Source organism: Chiloscyllium punctatum, chromosome 40 (assembly GCF_047496795.1).
Source record: "Chiloscyllium punctatum isolate Juve2018m chromosome 40, sChiPun1.3, whole genome shotgun sequence".
NCBI lineage: Eukaryota > Metazoa > Chordata > Chondrichthyes > Orectolobiformes > Hemiscylliidae > Chiloscyllium > Chiloscyllium punctatum.
The window spans coordinates 5,624,416-5,647,576 of record NC_092778.1 but is presented as its reverse complement, the minus strand read 5'-3'; the positions used below and the strand labels follow the sequence as shown (position 1 = coordinate 5,647,576).

At 42.2% G+C, this 23,161-nt stretch overlaps 1 protein-coding gene across 1 annotated transcript; it reads right to left on the bottom strand.

Moving 5' to 3' along the window:
- Positions 1–8,071: 8,071 nt before the first annotated feature.
- Positions 8,072–21,308, bottom strand: LOC140464318 (visual system homeobox 2). The gene is made up of 3 exons (XM_072559250.1): positions 20,885–21,308; positions 11,534–11,691; positions 8,072–10,142 (listed from the first exon to the last, which is right to left on the bottom strand). Exons 1-3 carry the CDS (start codon positions 21,129–21,131, stop codon positions 9,723–9,725), a joined length of 825 nt encoding a protein of 274 aa, XP_072415351.1. The 5' UTR covers positions 21,132–21,308; the 3' UTR covers positions 8,072–9,722.
- Between the last annotated feature and the right edge of the window lie 1,853 nt (positions 21,309–23,161).

Genomic DNA, 23,161 nt, shown 5'->3' with positions numbered 1-23,161 from the left:
GGGTAAGAAAATGAGGATAGAACAGATGAATGCATGGCTGAGGAGCTGGTGTATGAGAGAAGGATTCACATTTTTGGATCATTGGAATCTCTTTCGGAGTCGAAGTGACCTGTACAAGAAGGATTGAAACCTGGATTGAAAGGGGACTAATATACTGGCAGGGAAATTTGCTAGAGCTGCTCAGGATTTAAACTATGAAGGTGAGGAGATGGGACCGAAGGAGATGGTGAGGAAAGAGATCAGTCTGAGACTGGTACAGTTGAGAAAAGTAGTAAGTCAAACAGTCAGGACAGGCAGGGACAAAGCAAAGAACAAGATACGACTGATAAATTCAACTGCATTTATTTTGATGCAAGAGGCCTAACAGGGAAGGCAGATGAACTCAGGGCATGGTTAGGAACATGGGACTGGGATATCATAGTAATTACAGAGACATGGCTCAGGGATGGACAGGAATAACAGCTTAATGTTCCAGGATACAAATGCTACAGGAAAGATAGAAAGGGAGGCAAGAGAGGAGGGGGAGTGGAGTCTTTGACAAGGCATAGCATTACAGCTGAGGGAGGATATTCCCGGAGATACACCCAGGGAAGTTATTTGGGTTGAACTGAGAGATAAGAAAGGGATGATCATCTTATTGGGATTGTATTATAGACATCCTAATAGAGGGAAATTGAGAAACAAACTTGTGAGGAGATCTCACTTATCTGTAAGAATAATAGGGTGGCTATGGTAGGGGATTTGAATTTTCAAAACGTAGACTGGGACTGCCATATTGTTAAGGGTTTAGATGGAGAGGAAATTGTTAAGTGTGTACAGGAAGATGTGTTGATTCAATATATGGATGCACCTACTAGACAAGATGCAAAATATAACCTACTCTTTGGAAATAAGGCAGGGCAGGTGACTGAGGTGTCAGTGGGGGAGCACTGTGGGGCCAGAGACCAGAATTCTGTTAGTTTTAAAATAATGATGGAAAAGGAGACACCAGATCTAAAAGTTGAAGTTCTAAATTGGAGAAAGGCAAATTTTGACAGTATTAGGCAAGAACATTCAAAAGCAGATTGGAGGCAGATGTTCGCAGGTAGAGAGACAGCTGGGAAATGGGAATCCTTTAGAGATGAGATAACAAGAATCCAGAGAAAGTGTATTCCCGTCAGGGTGAAAGGAAGGCTGGATGACTAAAGAAATTGAGGGCTTAGTTAAGAAAACGAAGAAAGTATATGTCAGGTATAGACAGGATAGATCGAGTGAATCCTTAGAAGAGTATAAAGGAAGTAGGAGTATACTTAAGAAGGAAATCAGGACGGCAAAAAAGGGACATGAGATTGCTTTGGCAAATAGAGTTAAGGAAAATCCCCCCAATGGGTTTTTGCAAACACATTAAGGATAAAAGGGTAACTAGGGAGAGAATAGGGCCCCTCAAAGATCAGCAAGGCAGCCTTTGGGTGGAGCAGCAGGAGATGGGGGAGACATTAAACAAATATTTTGCATCAGTATTTACTATGATATGGAAGATATTGAATGTAGGGAAATAGATGGTGACATCTTGAAAAATGTCTATATTACAGAGGACGAAGTGCTGGATGTCTTGAAATGCATAAAAGTGGATAAATCCCCAGGACCTGATCAGGCGTACCCTAGAACTCTGTGGGAAGCGAGGGAAGTGATTGCTGGGCCTTTTGCTGAGATATTTGTATCATCGATAGTCACAGGTGAGGTGCAGGAAGACTGGAGGTTGGCTAATGTGGTGCCACTGTTTAAGAAAGTTGGTAAGGACAAGCCAGGGAACTATAGACCAGTGAGCCTGACGTGATGGTGGGCAAGTTGTTGGAGGGAATCCTGAGGGACAGGATGTACATGTCTTTGGAAAGGCAAGGATTGATTAGGGATAGTCAACATGGCTCTGTGCGTGGGAAATCGTGTCTCACAAACTTGATTGAGTTTTTTTAAGAAGGAACAAATAGGATTGATGAAGGCAGAGTGGTGGACGTGATCTATATGGATTCAGTAAGGCGCTCGACAAGGTTCCCCATGGGAGACTAGTTAGCAAGGTTAGATCTCATGTAATACAGGGAAAACTAGCCATTTGGATACAGAATTGGCTCAAAGGTAGAAGACAGAGGGTGGTGATGGAGGGTTGTTTTTTAGACTGGAGGCCTGTGACCAGTGGAGTGCCACAAGGATCGGTGTTGGGTCCACTACGTTTCGTCATTTACATAAATGATTTGGATGTGAGCATATGAGGTATAGTTAGTAAGTTTGCAGATGACACCAAAATTGGAGGTGTAGTGGACAGTGAAGAAGGTTACCTCAGATTACAACAGAATCTTAATCAGATGGGCCAGTGGCTGAGGAGTGGCAGATAGAGTTTAATTTGGATAAGTGCAAGGTGCTGCATTTTGGGAAAGCAAATCTTAGCAGGACTTATACACTTAACGGTAAGGTCCTAGGGAGTGTTGCTGAACAAAGAGACTTTGAAGTGCAGGTTCATAGCTCCTTGAAAGTGGAGTCACAGGTAGATAGGATAGTGAAGAAGGCGTTTGGTATGTTTTCCTTTATTGGTCAGAGTATTGAGTACAGGAGTTGGAGGTCATGTTATAGCTTTACAGGACATTGGTTAGGCCACTTTTCGAATATTGTGTGCAATTCTGGTCTCCTTCCTATTGGAAAGATGCTGTGAAACTTGAAAGGGTTCAGAAAAGATTTATAAGGATATTGCCAGGGTTGGAGAATTTGAGCTATAAGGAGAAGTTGAACAGGCTCGGGCTGTTTTCCCTGTAGCATTGGAGGCTGAGGGGTGACCTTATAGAGGCTTATAAAATCATGAGAGGCATGGATAGGATAAACAGACAAAGTCTCTTCCTTGGGGTGGAGGAGTCCAGAACTAGAAGGCATAGGTTTAGGGTGAGAGGGGAAAGATATAAAAGAGACCCCAGGAGCAACTTTTTCATGCAGAGCGTGGTACATGTATGGAATGAGCTACCAGAGGAAGTGGTGGAGGCTGGTACAATTGCAAATTAAAAAGGCATCTGGATGGGTAAATGAATAGGAAGGGAGGGATTTGGAGGGATATGGGCCAGCTGCTGGCAGGTGAGACTAGATTGGGTTGGGACATCTGGTCTGCATTGACGAGTTGGACTGAAGGGTCTGTTTCCGTGCTGTACATCTCTACGATTCTATCTACAACTCTATAAAGCTAAAGATGAATGCACATAGTGTTCAAAACAAAATGAAAGACTGACAGCATACATTGAAACGCATTAGTACAATCTGGTAGCCATTACAGAGAAGGTGTTACAAATGGATGAGATGAAATGGAGCCTGAATCTTGAATGGTTCAGCTCATTTAGGAACAATAGGAAAGTAGGAAAAGGTGGCATGAGTCTGGTAGTTAATGGCGGTATGAGCAAAATAGAGAATTATATAGGTAATCCAGATGTGGAAACAGTTTGGATAGAAATGATAAAGGCAGGAAATTATTTGTAGAACTGGTGCATAGGTCCCCTAACAGTAACCATGCAGTAGAAAAACGAATGGGAGCTCGTCAGAAAAACACTGTGATAATCATGGGAGATTTTAATCCATGTATTGACTGGAGAAGTCAGATGGGCAAAGTGAGCCTAGATAAAAAGTTCATTGATTATTTACAGCTTCTTAAAACAGCACATTCTGGAGTCAACCAGGGAGCAGGCAATAATAGACCTGAAACCATGCAACAAGGTGGGATTAATGATCTCATAGCAAAGGCACCCTTAAGTCACAACGAGCATAATCAGATTGAATTTTACATTCAGTTTGATAGAGTGCAAGACTAATTTTTAACAGTTAACTAAGGGCAGTTATGAAGGTGTGAATGCAGAATTGGTTAAAATGAATAACAAAATAATTTAGAATATAGATCAAAGATGCAATGATAGATGTTTATGGGGATAATTCGGACTATCCCCGCAAATAGATATATTCCAACGATTAAGAAAGATTGCAACAGACAGACTCACCATCTGTGGTTAAGCAGAAATGTTCAAGATAGTATCAAACATATAGGAAAGCATATTAGTGCACAAAAACAAGTGATAGATCAAGAGATTGGACAGATGTTTTTAAAAAAAAAGCAAAGAATGACCAATAAATTAATTAAAGCAGGAAAACTTACAGTACAGGAGCAAGTGAGCTAGAGACAACAAAACAAATGTTTAAAATTCCTACAAATAGTTAAAGGAGTGTTACTGAAGTGAGTGCACGTTGCTCATATAGAAAACAAAACTGGAAAATTAATCATGGAAGCTGAGGAAATGGTAAATGAATTGAGCAGTTATTTTACATCAAGCTTCACCACAGAGGATACAAATAACATCCCAAAAGCAGCAATAAACCGGGAAATGGAAGGGAGGAAGGAAGTTAGGAACATCCTACGCACCAGAGAAATGGTACTTAGTAAAATGTTGGAATTGCAGAGTTTATCCCAGGGTTTTCAAAGAAGCAACCAGTGAAAAATAGTTCATGTGTTGGTTTTAAGGTTACAACGCTCCCTTGATTCAGAGATATACCCATTAATTGGAAAATAGCAAATTGGACACCTTTGTTCAAAATGGGAATTACGAAATGTTTTGACAGGGTATGCACAAATAGAATATTTCCTCTTGTCATGAAGAGCAAAATTAGAGACTATCAACATGAGATAGTTATCAAGAAATCCAACAGAGAACTCAGAAGAAATTTACTTACCCAAGCAGTGGTGAAAATGTGCAGCACTCACCGCAGAGAGTGGTTGAACTGAATAGTTTGGATGCTTTACAAGAAAGTAGAAAAGCAACTGAGGAAGAAGAGAATAGATGGCTATGATTAAGATTTAGATGAGAAAAATATTGGAGGAGTACTGAAAACAAAACAAATGCTTGAAATCACAGCAGGTCAGAAAGCATCCATGGAGAGAGAACAAACTAATATTTCCAGACTAGACGACTCTACATCTAGACTTGAAACATTAGCTTGCTCTGTCTCCCTGGATGTTGCCTGACCCACTGTGATTTCCTACAGTTTTTGTTTTCAGAACATCTGAAGTATCAGAGCATCTGCAGTAATTTGCTCCGACAAAGATTGGGGAAGGCTCATGTTGAGTATAAACGTGGACATGGATTGGCTGGGCTGAATGCTTGTTTCCATGCCATATATTCTGTGTAATCAAATGTAGTTTAAGGCTATAAATCATGCAAAGCTTCTTACTGATCTGTGGTGCCAGATTGTGAATGAAGAGGAGCTTTCATACTGTACTGTGTTAGTAAATTAAATAATTCCCAGGATCATCCCTTTCAACAGGGGGTTGTATTGGAGAAGTCCCTCTAGCCATCAGTGTCTGATCCAGCTCCCACTGCCATGACCCCAAAATCCCAGTATTGTCCACTTTCCTGAAGCCAATTGAAAAACATGAATTCCTCATGATTCAAAGGATGGATGTTGTTTGTCAAACTGATTCTTCTAAAGAAAGCTGCAAATCCTGTTTTGTAAATAAAATAATGAATGACACACACTTTTGTTTAATATCTCTACATTTTGTCTCCTAGCTTTGAGTCAACTCTCAGAAACTCCTGCGGGATTGGAGCATCATAACAAAGACTTTAAATGGAAAATACAACATCACAGTTTATTATAATCATATAGAATAGCATAACTGGCATTGCATTGCAAGAAATGATGTCTTCTCCATACCCCCCACTTCCTAATTCACAAATCTCTGTACCACTCTCCTGACTGTTCGCCAGATGTAGCTCTAGCTGATTCAGTCCTCTAGCACCTCAATCAAGTGGACATTCTTTGCACATGACCCCCAGTTCACTAGTGTCAGCTGGCTCTTTGTCGATGGGAGGAATCCCAGTCATGACTAAATGTGCCCTTACCAATCATTCCCAGGCTTACAGCAATGGAGATGTAGCAGCTGGTAAGATGGGACAATAGCTAAGGAGCAGCCCGGACCCATGGTCTAACATGGCACCAGGTTAAACATGGGCAAGAAAACCACCAATCAGCCCTGCCTCAGCTGATGAATCAATTCTCCTCCATATTGAACATTGGTCTGAAGAAGAACTGAGCATGGCAAGGGCACAGAATGTACTCTGGGTGGGTTGACTTCAATAACCATCAGCAAGGTGGCTTGGTAGCACCAACACAAAGCAAGCATGGCCAATTTTTGAGGAAGTTATTTGATAAATATTAGACTGGGCCTGTGGCTGGTGATGAGGGAATGACCAAGAGACTAAAAAATGCATTACCTTATTCTCACTGCTCTACATGTCACCAGTGCATCTGTCCAAGAAAGTATCAGTAAGAGTAACCACCACAACAGTCCTTGTGGCGATTAAGTCCATCTTCACATTAAGGATCCCTCTACTGTGCTCTATAGCACTATCACCATGCTAGATTGGATAGAGTTTGGACAGATCTGAGCTTTTGTAAGGCACTGTGGCCAGCAGCAGCTGCAGAATTGTACTCAAACACAATCTGTAATCTTACGGTCCAGCATTTACCCAAATCTACCATTATCGTCAACCCAGGGGGCCAACCCGGATCGAATGAAGAGTTCAAGAAGGCATACCAGAAGCAGCATAAGCCCTGCCTAAACATTAAGTGTGAATATACAAGAGAGGTCTAACTGTGTGCCAAACATCAAAAGCAATAATCAGTACAAAAGATAACACTAAGGTATTTTCATCTTTCTTTCACCATAAGAGCCGAGTTGGTGATACAACTTAGCCTCCTCCTGAGGTCTCCAGCATCATGGATGTCAGCCTTCTACATTCTCATTCATTTCTCGTGACCTCACGAAATGCCTGAAGGCACTGGATACTGCAAAGGTTATCGGTACTAAGAACTTTCTGGTAAATAGTACTCAGACTTGTACTCTAGAACCACCCATGCCCCAAATCAATTCTTTCCAATATGGTTTCAACACTGGCATTCACCTTGCAGTGAGGAAGATTGTCCAGGTACATCTTGTCCACAAAAAAAAACAAGACAATATCAACTTGGCCAGTTACTGCCACTCAAGTGTTACTCCCAAAGTGAATGAGTCATTGACAGTGCTGTCAAGTGGTAATTGCTCAGCATTAACCTGCTCACTGATACCCAGTTTCACTTCTCCCAGGGACACTCAGCTGTTGCATTATTACGGCCTTGATCCAAGCATGAACAAAAGAGCTGAACTCCAGAGGTGAGGTGAAAGTAACTGCCTTTGACACAAAGGCAGCATTTAATTAAAATAGAATCGAAAAGCCATCACAAACTTGAGCCAGTGCAAATTAAAGGAAGGCATTCTGTCAGTTGGTGTCAGACCTGGTACAAAGGAAAATGGTTATGATTGTTGGAAGTCAGTTATCTCAGTCCTGGATCATCTTTGAAAGTATTCCTCAAAGTAATGTCCTAGGCCCAACCATTTTCAGCTGCTTCATCAAAGAACTTCCCTTTATTACAGAATCAGAAATGGGGACGTTCTCTAACGATGCCCAGGGTTCAGCACCATTTGCAACACTTCAGATACTGAAGGAGCCTGTTTCAACATGCAGGAACATCTTGACAGCATTCAGACTTGGGCAGACAAGTGGCAATATTATTCATATAACACAAGTGCCAAGCAATGACCATCATCAAAAAGACAGAATCTAACCATTTCCTTGTGACATTCAATGGCATCATCATTGATAGATCCCCATTATCAACAATCTGGGGGTGACCATTGACCTGAAATTGAACCGGATTAACCATATAAATACAGTGGCTACAACAGCAGGTCAGAGGCTAGGAATCCTATAATGACAAACTCACCTCCTAGCTTTCCCAAAGCCTCAGCACAAATCAGAAACAAAAACAGAAGTTGCTGGAAAAGCTCAGAAGTTCTGGCAGCATCTGTGAAGAAACATCAGAGTTAACATTTCAGGTCCAGTGACCCTTCCTCACTGTGACCCTGGCCTCATTCTGAGGAAGGGTCACCGGGTCCAAAGCGTTAACTCTGATCTCTCTTCACAGATACTGCCAGACCTGCTGAACTTTTCCAGCAACTTCTGTTTTTGTTTCTGATTTACAGCATCCGCAGCTCTTTCGGTTTCTATCATCACAAATCAGGAGTGTGATGGAATTTCTCCACTTGCCTAGATCAATACAGCTTCAACAATACTCACTATCATTCAGGAGAGAGCAGCCCACTCGATCGACACCACATTCACCATCTTAAACATCCTCTCCCTTTACCATCAACTCTTCATGACAGCAATGCCTACCGTCTACAAGACGCACTACAGCAATTGTCCAAGGCTCTTTTAATAACATGTTCCAAACTCATGGCTTCTACCGCGAGAACGAGGCAGGAGCATCTACCCACAAGTTACACTCCAAGCCATACACCCAACCCCAATTTGGAAGGAGATTATCGTTCCTACACCAACTCTGCAACAAAATTCTGAAAACTCTCTTCCTAAGGGTATTGTGGGTCTACATACAGCACGTGGACTGCAGCGGTTCAAGAAGGCAGCTCACCCCCACCTTCTCCAGGGAAACAGGGATGGACAATACACACTGACCCATGCAAGTGATGCCACATCCAGTGAATGAATTAAAGGAGATTCATATCACACCTTTAACATCATCATCACATTCCAAACTGTTTCACTACTACATTTTTTTGAAGTACAGTCTGTTATAAAGTAAAAAATGTAGCAAGTCAATTCACATGCCATCAGTCTTTTCTGCAGGATGGCCAAGAGTCAACCAGTACATTCAGCAATTAAAGTAACAGGGAGTTCTGAGAGGAGTTTACCAAGTCACTAAACCTTATTCGTTGTGGACTATAGACTCCTTGCAGCAACTTTATTCTGCAGATCATGTATTATTCCACATCCAATTCTACATATTCTTGGAGAGGACAGTCCAGTCAGCTCACCTTGGATTGAACCACAAAACAAAGGAATGTCATCTGAGTGCCTAATGTGTGCAGTGCTGTTGAAAAAGAGAGCTCCTTGGCCACAGCTCATCAGCTGGGCCCAGGTCTGTAGACTGTACCCCAACTCCCAAACAGTCTGCTCCTGTTACCCCCAAGTGAACATGACTTGATGTTTATATCTGAAATATCCTTAACATTATGACCTGCTAAGAATCACAAACCTTCTTCATCATCACATTACAGCCCATGTATTATTCCTGCTTCAGTAACATTATTTATACTGTTACAGATCTATCCAGTAAACACTTAAAACTTAAGGAGCCGTTACACTGTCTGTCTCTCTTTATTAGACAGTCTCCATGTGTTGCACTTGCTGTTATATTATATATGTGACAGACCGTATTACAGTCTCTGTATCTTGTACTGTCTCTGTGTTATATCAGTCTGGTATACAGTTAAACAGCTTTGTGCTACAGTCCATGTTATGCCATCTCTTTGCGTGTTATGCAGTTTTTGTATATTAAACAGTCTCAATGAGTTATACAAACTCCGTGATACCATTTCTCTCTTGTTAAACCCTTTGTACTAAACAGTATCTGTATATACAGCCTCTCAATATGTTACGATCTATGTGTCTTATAGTCTCTGTATCAATCTGTCAGTTACACAATCTGCATCTCTCTCTGCTTTCCAAGTCCTCTCTGTGGATGTCAATTGTTGAATGTGTAACCTTTTTGTGTTTGATAAAAGGAGCTCAGGACTTTCCAATACTCCAACGCGATTACAGACTGTATTAAATGGCTTGGTCATTGGCTCCCTGATGCTCTGGGGAAGAGGACTGAGACAGGGTCAGAGGTTTAGCAGCCCCACTGTGTATCTCAGCCTCATGTTCCCTGGCCTTCGCTCGAAGTGTGGCAATGCTGCAGCTACGGATCTCTTCTGGACTAGGACTGGAGCTGGCAGTGTCCGTGATTCCCCGGACCACTGTACGGAAGGGGGCAGCTACCGTGACCTCCCCACAGTCGGCTTGTGATCCTGGCCAGGGGTAGCTGGCTTTCTCCATCTGGTGGTTGTCGGCTTTGAGCTCTGATTGGTCGCACTTCTCCTCCTGAACAGCACAGCTGCTGGGCTCCTGGTCTCTGCTCTTCTCCATGGATCGGCCCTGGATTTTCAACTGTCTCCTCATTTTAGCTCGGCGATTCTGGAACCAAACCTGTGGAATGAAGCCCTTAGTCAATTTGCTGATCATTAAACTGCGCATAAAAGGTAAACACTCTCAGTTTAGCATTATACTTCAATTCAACACTGAGACAGCACCGTACAGTCACTCGGTCTAAGGCCTTGTTTGACTGTAAAACATCCCATATTATTTCAAAATAGACCAGGACGTGGGGAGCGGGGTGGGGGGGAGGTCTGTCAATATCCATTCCTGAATCAATATCAATGAACCTGATCAATTTCTCATCCTTATTTCAAGAATCTTGCAGAGAGGGAAAGATGGGGTAGAAAAGCAGGTCCAGCTGAATTGCAAGGGTGGGGTGCATGGGGAGGGCAAGTAGAGCTGGAGAGGGAGGTGGGGGAGAGGGCTAGGCTGCATGTGAGGAAGGGGGAGAGGACAGGGAGAGATGGAGAGGGGGTTGGTGGGAGAGCGTGAGGCTGAATGTGGTGTGGGGGGAGGAGAGCAGGGCAGTGGTAAATTGGATGAAACTTGTCAAATCACAGCCTTACGTCAAAATTATCCTGTGTGGCTCAGAAAAATCCAAAAGTAATTTATGAAAGAAAAATATATGTTGTTATAAAGTGTCAAAACATTGAATGAAACTGTAATTTAAAACCTGTTAAAATAAGGGGTAGAATTCAGCAGGTGCAGGTTGTGAGCTGAAAGGTGTGATGTTCATAAACTACACAGAAACCTTTAATGGTATTAACAACAATATAACACTTCAATATTTTCACAGCTTCATCATCCTCACACTTCAGCATCAAGAAATTTCTTTTGTCCATTAAACATTTTCCAGTCTCTGTATTCTCCAAACCAACAAAACACCCCCAATCTCTCCTCTTCAGGCCAACCCTTACCCCCTCGGGACACTCACATATCGCTTTTCTCCCCTCCTCCTCAATCCATTTCCCTTCCCACACTCCATGTCCTCCCCAGCACACATCCCACCCCCTTTCGCAGAACTCCATTCACCTCCTCTACACTTCCTCCACTTCCCCTCACTCCCTCCATCTTCCTGTCACCTCAACCCCCCCCATTCCGTCCCCTCCCCAACACGGCCTTCCAACCCACACTCCTTCCCCTCTATTCCAAGCTCCTCCCTGCCGTGCTCCCTCCCTACCTAAGTTCACCTATCCTTGCATGCACCTCCTCCCCCTCCACTCCTTCCTCCTCTCCTGCACTCTCCTTTACTCCTCTCCCCTCCTTTATCTCACTCCCTCCCTCTCACTCTCATTCTCTATTGCTTGTTCACACATTCTCTGATGTATCTATTCTTTTGAACTCCGGTCTCCCCAATCCTCGCAAGCTTCCACCCTTGCTCCTGCACTCTGTCGGTGCTCTCATTCTACACTCACAGGTTTAAATGCTTCTGCAAGTTGTACCTGGACTCTGGCCTCGATGAGATCCAACCTGAGTGCCAGGGCCTCCCTCATGAAGATGTCCGGATACTGAGTTGTCTCGAATGCTCTCTCCAACTCCTCCAGCTGCCAGCTGCTGTAGTTAGCTCGGGCTCGCCGCTGCTTCACCGGCTTTGACTCATCTTCATGGCAAAAAGAAAATCACAAAAGGAAACTGTTTCTGCACATACCCTCAGGCTGACCCAAACCACTGCCATGACAAACTTGAAGTATCACCTTTGTTAATACTGTCCACCACAAATAGCCCAGAATACACAAAAGTGCCTTAAAAATGAAGCTAATGTATTTCCTGAGCTTTGGTAACGGGGCAAGACGCCTTCAGATGGTATCGAGGGGATGTTTTACATCCCGATGGATTAGCAGACAGTTTAACATCTGCAGCTGAACACAGCATCTTTGACAATATAACACTCCTTCCGACCCAAAGTCACTGAATTTATGTAAAATGCGGTTGCAAATAATAGAGAAGAAATGAGAGGAGAAAGTGAGGACTGCAGATGCTGGAGATCAGAGCTGAAAATGTGTTGCTGGAAAAGCGCAGCAGGTCAGGCAGCATCCAAGGAGCAGGAGAATCGACGTTTCGGGCATGAGCCCTTCTTGGAGGCCGATGAAAGATTCTGGAACAGTTGAGGAACCCAGAGTGTGGGGGTAAGTACATGAAAGTTTTTGGTACTTACTGTCTTTAATTTCCGATATGGCTAGGAAGAACTGTTTGTCAGAGGCCGATGGAAGATGAAAAGAAATGAGAGCCCAATCATGACTATTATTTTAAATTAAATTGAGAGAGCAAGAAAATTTATAAACCAAATAAAAATTCTAAAGAAGTGCACAGTGAGAGTAGAATATAAAGGAAGACATTACTCCCAGAATGAGAAATTAATTGTACAACAAGTTGGGAGAAATGTTGACATGTGGATTGACATTATCACAAAGTCACAATCAACTCAGCAGTGCCAAAAATAAGTGATAAAATCTAAAATTGAATTGCACATTGCTCAACACAACATGTAAAGCAGATTTTTTTAAAAATGTACGAATCAAAAAGCAAAATATAACATAGATCAAACATCGTGCAAGAAATAAAATATTAAACACAAAAACTGCAAGGAATGATTATTAAATCAAAACAGCTAAAACACACACACATCAATAAATTATAAAACTGATCAAACATTCTGACCAAGAAATTAAATATAAAATGCACAGAAATAAAAAATAAATATAAAACAGGTAATTCGCGTAAAAAAATAAATTGAATGCTTAGAACAAGAAATTACATATAACACCACAAAATAAAAAATAAAATGTAAGACAGCGGAAACATGCAGCTCCATCAATAAACCAAAAGGACAGAGAAAGAGTAAACATAAATAGGCTAAATAGATGGGAATCATTAAAAAATTAAACACACAATACAGAATATCACCAGAGAGATTAAAATTAATAAATAAAGCTCACAAAATACTCGAAGAATCAAGCAAATCATTGAACTACAGAGTCAGGGAACAAATAAAAAGATTTGGAGGGATGGAAGGAGAGAGTGCATATGGAGACAAGGGAGCTTAGTTTCAAAATGTTGATGCGATGAAGGGAATTTATAAATTGTGCTTAGGAAAATGTCCTACAGAGGAATATTTCTAGTCCAACAAGGGAAAAGGTGCTGCTAGTTCTTGTATATAGGCCAAGTGGATCAATGTCCATTGGGGAACAATTCGCAGACATTGATTGATGAAAAGATTTACATTGGCTTCAGAAAGGAACAAGGTAAGAATAGTTAACTGCAGGAAAGCCATTTTCAGTGGATCAGACCTGCATAGGTTGGAACCAAAGGTAATCCGGAAGAACCGTACCTAAACAATGGACTGCCTTCAAAGGAGAGATAGTTTGGATAAAGTCAAAGTAAATTACCATCAAGTGGAAAGGTAGAATAAACAAATCAAGACTGTCTAGATGATGAAAGAGATAGAAACTATGTTGAGGAAGAAAATGCAACAGATGTCAGGTGGATAATATAACACAGAACCAGGCTAAATATAGAATGTACAGAGGCAAAGTGGAAAGCCAAATAAAAGAAGCAAAGAGAACATATGGAAAGAGACTGACAGTTAACATAAAAATCTCGGCAAAATATATAGTAAAGGGAGAAGTGGGGTCGATTAGGGACCAAAAAGATAATTTGACATAGAGGCACGGGTCACAGCTGAGGTATTAAATGAATACTTCATATTTATTTATCATTAACAAAGCAGAAGACACTACCCAGGTCAGGGTGAAAGTGGAAGTAATCAATACATGAAAGGATATATGATTGATAAGAATAAGACAGCAGAAAGTCCACGTGGACTTAAAAGTTGATTAGGTACCAGGACCAAAGATGTAGCAAGGATACTGAAGGAGATAATGAAAATTGCAGAGGTACTTCCAATAATTCTCCAATGAGGATGAGCAAACTGACCATGGCAATTTGATTATGAGGAGTCATTTGAGCAGAGGAACGAAATAGGAATTTTGCATTGGTGGGGCACAGTATCATTAAAAGCATAGAGCCGTGAGCAGGAGTACCAAAGGCTGAGTTGCTTGCCCAGTGCCAGGGTTAAGGATGTCACCTCTGTGTTGGAGAAGAACTTAGAGAGGGAAGGGAGAGACCTAATTGTTGCCATCGACATTGATACCAACAACGGGACTGGAAAGGAGGTTCTGCTAAAAGATTTTTAATGGTTAGGAGCAGAAACCTCCAAAGAAATAATCTGTGGATTACTATCTGAGGCACAGGCAAATTGACATTGGGTAAGTAATGTCAAGGAGCTAAATGCATCACTCAAGAAGGCATGAGTGCAATGGGTTTCAGTTTAAAGGGCACTGTCACCAGTACTGGAGTAGAAACGAGCCATGTCAGTGGGATGGGCTTCAGTTGAACTGTGCTGGGACTAGTGTCTTAGAGTATTGAATGACTAGGACTGTAGGGAGAGCAACTATTGGGATAACAATGTCCAGATTGGAACTGAAAGGGACAGAGTACAAGGAAAAAAACAACAGTAATTGAAGTCAAAATAGGAAAAAAATTATGAAAGGGAAAATGAATGTCTGTCTACTTGAATGCACATAGTACTTGAAACAAAATAAATTAATTAACTTTGTACATATACAGGTTAATGGGATGATTTTATTGCCAATACGGAGATTTGGTTACAAGGAGATCAAAGCTGGAAGCTAAATACTCAGGAGCATGTAAATTTTCAAAAAGACAGACAGGAAGGAAGGGTAATATTGTTGGCAAACGATTGAATAAGTACAATAGCAAAAATGATCTTGGATTGGAAGATATAGAATCCATATGACTGGAGATAAGAAATAAAAAAAAGGGGAAGGAAAGCATTGGTGGTATAGTCTATAGGATCCATAACATTAGCTATATGGTAAGATATACATTGGGAGATATTGAGGCCATATAACAAAGATAGATTATTAAATTGCAGGAATTTATTTTCTCAGATGGTAGTGAATCAGTGAAACTCTTTACTGCAGAGCGCTGTCAAGCCTGTTCATCAAGTATAATCAAAGCTGAAATATGGGTTATGGTCTTAACTTTTGTTTTGGAACATTTTTGTTCTGAAATTCATGTTTACTGTTGTAGCAAACCTTATCTTTCTGTAGTCAATTCACATCCCACTGAATGAGAGAAAAATTGAAGTGTAGCCCTCCATGAAAAGGTTGGATCCCACTCTAGTGGCAGTTAGTTAAGTCGCAAGGTGCCTGGTAAACTGCAGTGGGTAGTCCTGCTGCTGGGCGTGCAGTTGTGAGTTTGAGTCACACTCCAGAAGATGAATGCAAAAATCAAGGCTGATATGTTCCAGTCAATGCCAATGGAATTCTACATTGTCAAAGATGCAATCTTTGTGCTAAACTGAGGCCCTCTCTGCCTTTTAAAATGTTGGAAATCCAATGGCACTATTTCCAAGAAAGGCACAGGAGTTCTCACTGGTCTTCTGAACAATTTTATTTCCTCAACCAAGATCCCCAAAACAGTTTGTATGGCCATTGTCATTTTCTGTTTGGGTCAGCTTGGCGTGCAAAAATTAGCTGTCGCATTTTAATTTTGCAAACAGGGTCTGCACATCAAGAGTGTTCTAATAAATTATGGAAGAATGAAAAAAAAAATTGCCAGTCACTATCAAAGTCCTAAATTTCTTCACCTGATTCCTTCCAGGCATCTGCTAGGGATATTTGCAAGATCTCACGTTTTATCATCCACCAGTCAGTCTTCTAAATAATAGATGCCATTTTTAACAAAGCTGCACAATTCTGACACTGATAAGGCCAACCAGATACAAAACTCTTGCCTTTACTGTAGAGGATCATAGACTGTTTGCATATGGCAATCTAACAGATGTTCCTGAAATATTTATCAACCAGAAAGGAATCCATTCTCTCAATCTGAAGTTCTTGACCATTGTAAGTTTATTGTGCATGTGTGCTGGAAGCTGTCATAAATCCATTTTACTGCATCACTTGAATCTGCCACAGGTTTTGCACATTGAATTTTGCTTCTTTGAATTCAAGGCCTTCCCTCTGAGGACCTAGATGGCAACACCTTTCAGGCGACACTTACCAATTAGGTTCAGGATAGTTCCCACAGGATCCAAATCAACACGAGAATTATGGATGAACTAGGGCCTTGCTAAAAATGAGATTCAGGAGCTTGGACAGATTAGGGGCCATTTCAATGTAAACAAATCTATTAGAGTCATAGAGTCCTAGAGCTGTACGGCATGGAAACAGACCCTTCGGTCCAACTCATCCACACTGACCAGATATCCTAAATTAATCTAGTCCCATTTGCCAGCATTTGACCCATATCCCTCTAAATGCTTTCTATTCATGTTCCTATCCAGATGCCTTTTAAGTATTGTAATTGTACCGGCCTCCCTCTGAGTGAAAACATTGCTCCTTAGATCTCTTTTATCTCTTTCCCCTCTCACCCTGAACCTATGCCCTCTAGTTTTGGACTCCTCCACCCGGGGGAAAATACCTTGGCTATTCACCCTATCCATGCCTCTCACAATTTTATAAACTCATATAAGGTCACCCCTCAGCCTCCAACGCTCCAGGGAAATTAGGTCCAGCCAATTAACCCCCCCCCCCCCCCCCCCCCCACAGCTCAAACCCTCCAACTCTGGCAACATCTTTTCTGAACCCTTTCAAGTTTCACAACATCCTTCCTACAGCAGGGAGACCAGAACTGAACACAATATTCCAACAGTGGCCAATGTCCTGTACAGCTGCAACATGACCTCCCAACTCCTATACTCAATGTGCTGATCAATAAAGCATACCAAATACCTTCTTCACTACCCTGTACACCTAAGATGCTACTTTCAAGGAACTATGAATCCGTGCTTAAAGGTCTCTTTGCTCAGGACCTTACCATTAAGTGTATAAGTGTTTCCAAAATGCAGCACCTCACATTCATTTTAAACAATCACAGAATCCAGACCCGCATCTTTGCCAAAAACTAATCACTTTTTCCTTGGGCCATAACCTGTCTATCAGGTTTTGTTGAAATTTGTCTATTAGCTTTTTAGATTTGTGGTTTACAGACTAAGAAACACAGAGGTCAAACCTCAATAATAAAGAAACCATAAAGCATGATGATCAAGAGGGAAAATGTGACTGATAAAACATAGCTAACAGCTAAACTAGAGTATAACACAACACATAAACCTTACAGGACAAGAAATCAAATATACAATAGCTACACTACAGAAATCAAGGAGCATAAATTCAATAAAACACAAGGATCAAACCAAACATACAAAATGGTGAAACTAACAGAGAATAAAGTCAAATGTAAAACCAATAAAACAGGATACAGACAAAATAACAGATAACATTACACTCTGTGCAGGGAACACTTAAACTCAGGATAACAAGACAAATGATCTGATGAATAGAACAACTAATATCTATACTGTAGATTAATTATTCTCTGCAAGAAGAAAACCCACACACAACAGAAAAAACACATAGAGGAAAGAATATACGATCAACAGTTACAACAGGATTCATGCACTACAAGTTGCTGAAGTCAAAATGAATTGAGTAACAAACAAAATGCAAGACAGCTGAAATGTGAGGTGTAACAACATTTAAACCAGATATCAACGCAGTGCAAGAAATACCGCAGACTTATAACATGCTCACTGTTGAAAATGAAATACATGACAAATGAAACACTCAGTGCAGTCGACTGCATATAAAATTATTTAGCATAAAATGCAGCACTAAAATATAAAAAAGAAACAAAATTTATAGTAGATAATAACAGAGTAAAAGCCATATATAATAGATAATGAATGGAGTGGGAAATAAAATATACTGCAGATATGAGCAGAGCAAGAAATAAACCAAACATAGAACATATTGCCAAATATTAAACAATGCAAATCAAGCAAATAGGGAATGTATAAATTATTTGGATCAAATCATTAAAGAATAAGCAAAATACAATTGAGGTAAAGCAGATGGAATATAAAACAGAACATGAAATTAAATAGAAAAGATATAAATCACACAACAAGAAATGACTTCTATAACTGTTTAACTTGCAAAGAACAAGTAGTACATAAAACACATTGGACATGAAATCCATCATGAGAGGTAGCACAGCATGTGTATATTGAATGGGTAGCCCCATTTACAGCCATATAATTTTATTTTCTATTGAAGTCAATGGAAAAGAAAATGAGGCAGGATGTAAAGAGGAATTCCCTATCACCCACCAACTGAGCTGCCTCTTAAGATGAATTTTACCCCCATTAGAGTGGTGCAACAATAAAAATATATAATGGTTAATACCTGGGGAATAATCAGTGATTTTGAGGACAGGTACAATCCACAGGGAAGATAATAAATATAACATGGCTAAAATGTACAGTGTAAGGTATAATATACAGAGATTAATAAACACAACTATGAAAATACAAAAAATATAAAACAAACAGTGTAAGTGACATTCTGGGCAACAGAAATGGCAAAAAATGAAACATAAAGTAATGAAATAGCAAAGAAACTGAAGAAGTGAGATATCAGATAAGCACACAGAATAATGGAATGAAATCTCACACAAATAAATCAGGTAGAATTAACAATGAAATATGAAAAGTACAGAAATCACAAAACAATAACATAAAAAAGGATAAACCACACTGAGCAATAAATGATTTCATAAACATATAAAGCACTTGATACAAACAATACACTGAGAAAGACATTCAGCAAGAAATTAATAAAGATGCAGAACAAGTCAGATGCAGAGCAATAAATGAATTCTAAAATTGGTGAAACAACTATTCACGGACGCCAAAACATGAAACAGGCAGATAAGAAATAAAATCTAAAATAGATCAAACACATCATACAGCAATCAATTCTGAAGCAAATAAAAGGCGCAGGGATGAAATCAAACTTAAAACAACAAAAGCAAAATCCAAGATAAATCATGCAGACTAATAAATAAAAAACACAAATCTGCATGGGAGTTAATTAAGTTGAAGAAAGATTATCATTGGGGAATAAAAACTCGAATGTAAAACAAATATAGAACAAGAAATAACACGGAAAACATATGGTAGACAAATAAATAAATATAAATTAACCAGGGTCAGACGGGAATGCATGAAGCAATTGCATCGATGTAACTTTTGCAGATTTCATGTATTGACAAGTTAATCAGAAGTTGAATTTAATTGATTGATTTCTCCCAGCGATTGTAGCAGGGTCCTCGATACATTTTACTATCTTCACTCAAAACTTTCTTCTAATGGGTTCGAGCACGAGATGGTCTGATCGGTGTTTGTTAGTACAGAACATAGGTGATGCCACAGAAGACGATTAACTGTATCGCCCAACTGGCCAAGTAACGAAACACTGAGCAGGATCAGTCAGTTAACTCCGCTACAGAGGATAAAACTTGCAAGTTTCTCCAAGTATGTTTCTAAATACACACACAAACTGGGGTTGTATTTTATAAGCCGATAAAGTAACACGTTGAGGGTGTCGTACAAAAACCCCCGCATTTTTACATGAAAACATCTTTCTGAATCCCACGAAACTCGCCTTGTGGTTTTCTGATCCTTGTTTCAGTTTTGTTGAATCGCCCATCTCTTACCGAGTCTTCACTTACCCCTCTTCCTCTCCTCGGATCTTCGACTCTCCCTTTTCCTCTCACTCCACTATTCACTCTCCTCTCACTCCTTCCCCTCCCCTCCCCGTCCCTCACCTCTCATTCCTATCCCTCCCTTCCCCATCTCCCCTTCTGATCCCCTCTCCTCTCACTTCCTGCTCCCTCCCTCTCCCCTCACTCCTTCCCCTCCCCTCTCTTCCCCCTCTCCTCTTACTCCCTCCCTTCCCACCGTCCCTCTCCCTCCCCTCCCTATGCCCTCCCCTCCCCCCTCCCTCCCGTCTCATTCCTTCCCCTCCCTCCCCATCTCCCCTTCTGATCCTCTCGCCTCTCACTTCCTCCCCCTCCCTCTCCTCTCTCTTCTTCCCCTCCCTATCCCCTTTCCTTTCACTCCCTCCCCCTCCTTTCACTCCATTCCACCCCCCTCACTCTCCTCTCACTCACTCCCCTCTCTTCTCCCTCTCATCTCACTCCCTCCCCCCTACCCCCTCCTCTCACTCTCTCTCCCCCACCCAACCTTCTCTCCTCCCGTCCCCTCCCTAACCCCTACCCTCCTCCATCCCTTCCCCTTCCTAAACCCCTCTCCGTCCCCTCACTCGTTCCCCACTCTCCCTCCCCTCTCACTCACTCCTCTCTCACTCCCTCCCCTCCTTATCCCCTCTCCTCTCACTTCCTCCCCCTCCTCCCTTCCCTCCCTCCCCCTCTCCTCCACCCTCCCTCTCACACCTTTCCCTCCCCATCCCTCTCACTCACTCTCTCCCCTCCCCCTCCTCTCACTCCCTCCCCTCCCTCACACCTTCGCCTCCCCCCCCCCCGCTCTCTCTTTGGGGTTCTCTCAGTCTCTCTTATCCCACACATACACCAGCTCTCCCTGTCTCAGCCCGACATCTCGCAGTTCCTTTCAGATTCACTCACGGGATGCCCCCCCCCCCCCCCGGTTGCTTGTGTCCCTTGTATCTATTCGCGTGTTTCCCATTGTGTCTCCACCGCGTTCTCTCACCCACACAGCCCGGGCTATGACCACCTATGGGGGTGATATTGATCTGGCTGCACTGCGAACAGACTCGAAGGGCCGAATGGCAGGTTGCTTGTGTCCTTCCCCCCCCCCCTACCCCCCCCCAACCCCCCGGTCTTACCGGAGTAGTCGGCCAGTCCGGCCAGTCCGGCCGCTTGCGTGGCCAGTAGCAGCGCCTGTTTACACGGGTCTGGCGGAGCGAAGCTCTGCAGCAGCTCGTAGCTGAAGATGGGAGCGGGAGGCAGGAGCACACCGGGGAGCGGGGAGGAGGCGATCCGGCCAGGGAACGCTGGGCAGATGTGACCCGTGTGTGGGGAGAAGATCCCAGAGGCAAGTCCCGGGGACAGGAACTGACCAGGACGGAACATCCTGGAGATGCCACCTGAGGCCAGGTAAATGGCCGTGTGTCTGAGAGAGAGGGAGGCAAACTTACCTGAAATTCACTTTTTGTGAAAAAAAAACACCCTCCCTGTGAACCACGTCATCCGGAGTTTCAGCACCTCTGACAGACTTCAAAGTGAGCCCTTCAATCAGCTCCGAGCTTAAGTTCCTCTGTCAATAGCTCAAGCCTTCATCTTACCTGCCCGGCACTGACCCACACAGCTCACCCTCTGGCCGGCCCCAGTGAATTACAAAGGTAAACAGGTTTCTCCCTGCACCTCCCGTTCAACATCAGCTCCCCTCCTCCCCCCACCTTCCCCAGTGTCCGAACAAAGCAAACCCAGCGCAGGGAGCCCATCGCTGGGCTATTGGTTAGCAGCAAACCTCTGCTCCTCGCTCAGAGCCGCTCTCAAGGATTCACTCCAGGGCAAGTCAGTGCTAACTCTAACTGACCTCACACCGGATTGAATCTGCCCTGGGCAAACGCGGTGGAGTCAGAGTGTTGTGTTCTATTCTGAAGAAGGGTCACTAGATGCGAAATATTAACTCAGCCCTCTCTCTCGTTCTCTCTCCAAAGATGCTCATACTGCACGGAATTAGACCCTTCGGTCCAAACAGTCCATACCAAGCATAATCCCAAACTAAGCTAGTCCCACCTGCCTATGCTTGACCCCTATCCCCCCAAACATTTCTGATTCATCTCGTCTCTTTAACTGCACCCATCAGTTCCTGTGGAGGTCCTTTTCACACACTAACCACTATGTGTAAAAAAAAAAGCCCTTAATTTAAATCTTTCTGCTTTCACTTTAAAATATGCCCATCAGTCTTGAAATCCCTACTTTAGGGAATGGACACCTGCCATTCACATTATCTGTGTCCCTCATGATTTTATAAACGTCTATAAGGTGGCCCCTCCCGCACTCCAGTGTAAAACCCGCAGCCTATCCAGCCTCACTTTATAACTCACCCCCATTCATGCCCAGCAACATCCTGGTAAATCTCTTCTGAACTCTCGCTACCTGAATAATATCTTTCCTATAACAGGGTGACCAGAAGTGGACACAGTACTCCATAAGAGGCTTGTTGATTGACCTATTGAGAGTTTTCAGCCATTTCCCTTTGGCATAGTAACTTCCTCTTTATTCCTTCACAGGATGAGGGCATCTCTAACTAGGCCCATCCCTAACTGACCTCTGGGTAGTTAAGAGCCAACTATATTGCTGTGGATTTGGAGTCACATGTAGGCCAGACCATGTAGGGATGGCAGATTTCCTTCCCTAAAAGATGAGTGACCAAGATGTGTTTTTTTTTACAATAATGTACTATGTTTATCTGGCTGTCAGTACATCATCTTTTAATTCCAGATCTTTTGTTGAATTCAAATTTCATGTCATGGTGAGATTAGTGCCCATGTCCCAGAGCATTACCCCAGGTTTCTGGATTACCAATCCAGTGATATCCCACCCATGTTAGATTACTCATGTTGGAATGACTTGAACTATCATGAATTCATCATTGAACTTTGCAGCACAGAGTTTTTCCGTCCGTTATATATGTGCCTGCACTTTACTGCAATATATCAAAACTAAAGCCATATTCGACCTGATTTCAATCAGATTTACCAATGGCAAATTTAAGGAGCAGATTTCAATCCTTAGCCAAGTGGAGCACACTTTGACCCCTGAGTCACAAGGTTGAGAGTTGAAGTCCAAGGACAAGAGGAAGAAATGTAGGTTAGCAGCATAGGAGGCAGCACTGTCAGAAGAGCTGACATTTAGTTCTGATCTTTGGACCATCCCCTTCTACCCATAAAAGATCTTGTGGAACCACACCAAAAAGATCACTGAAGATCCAAAGATGTGCAGATTAGGTGAATTGGCCATGTTAAATTCCCCATAGTGTTAGGTGCATTAATCAGAGGGAAATGGAGGAAATTGGGTCTGGGTGGGTTACTCTTTGGTGGGTTGGTGTGGTTATTGGGCTGAATGGCCTGTTTCCATACTGTAGGGAATCTGAT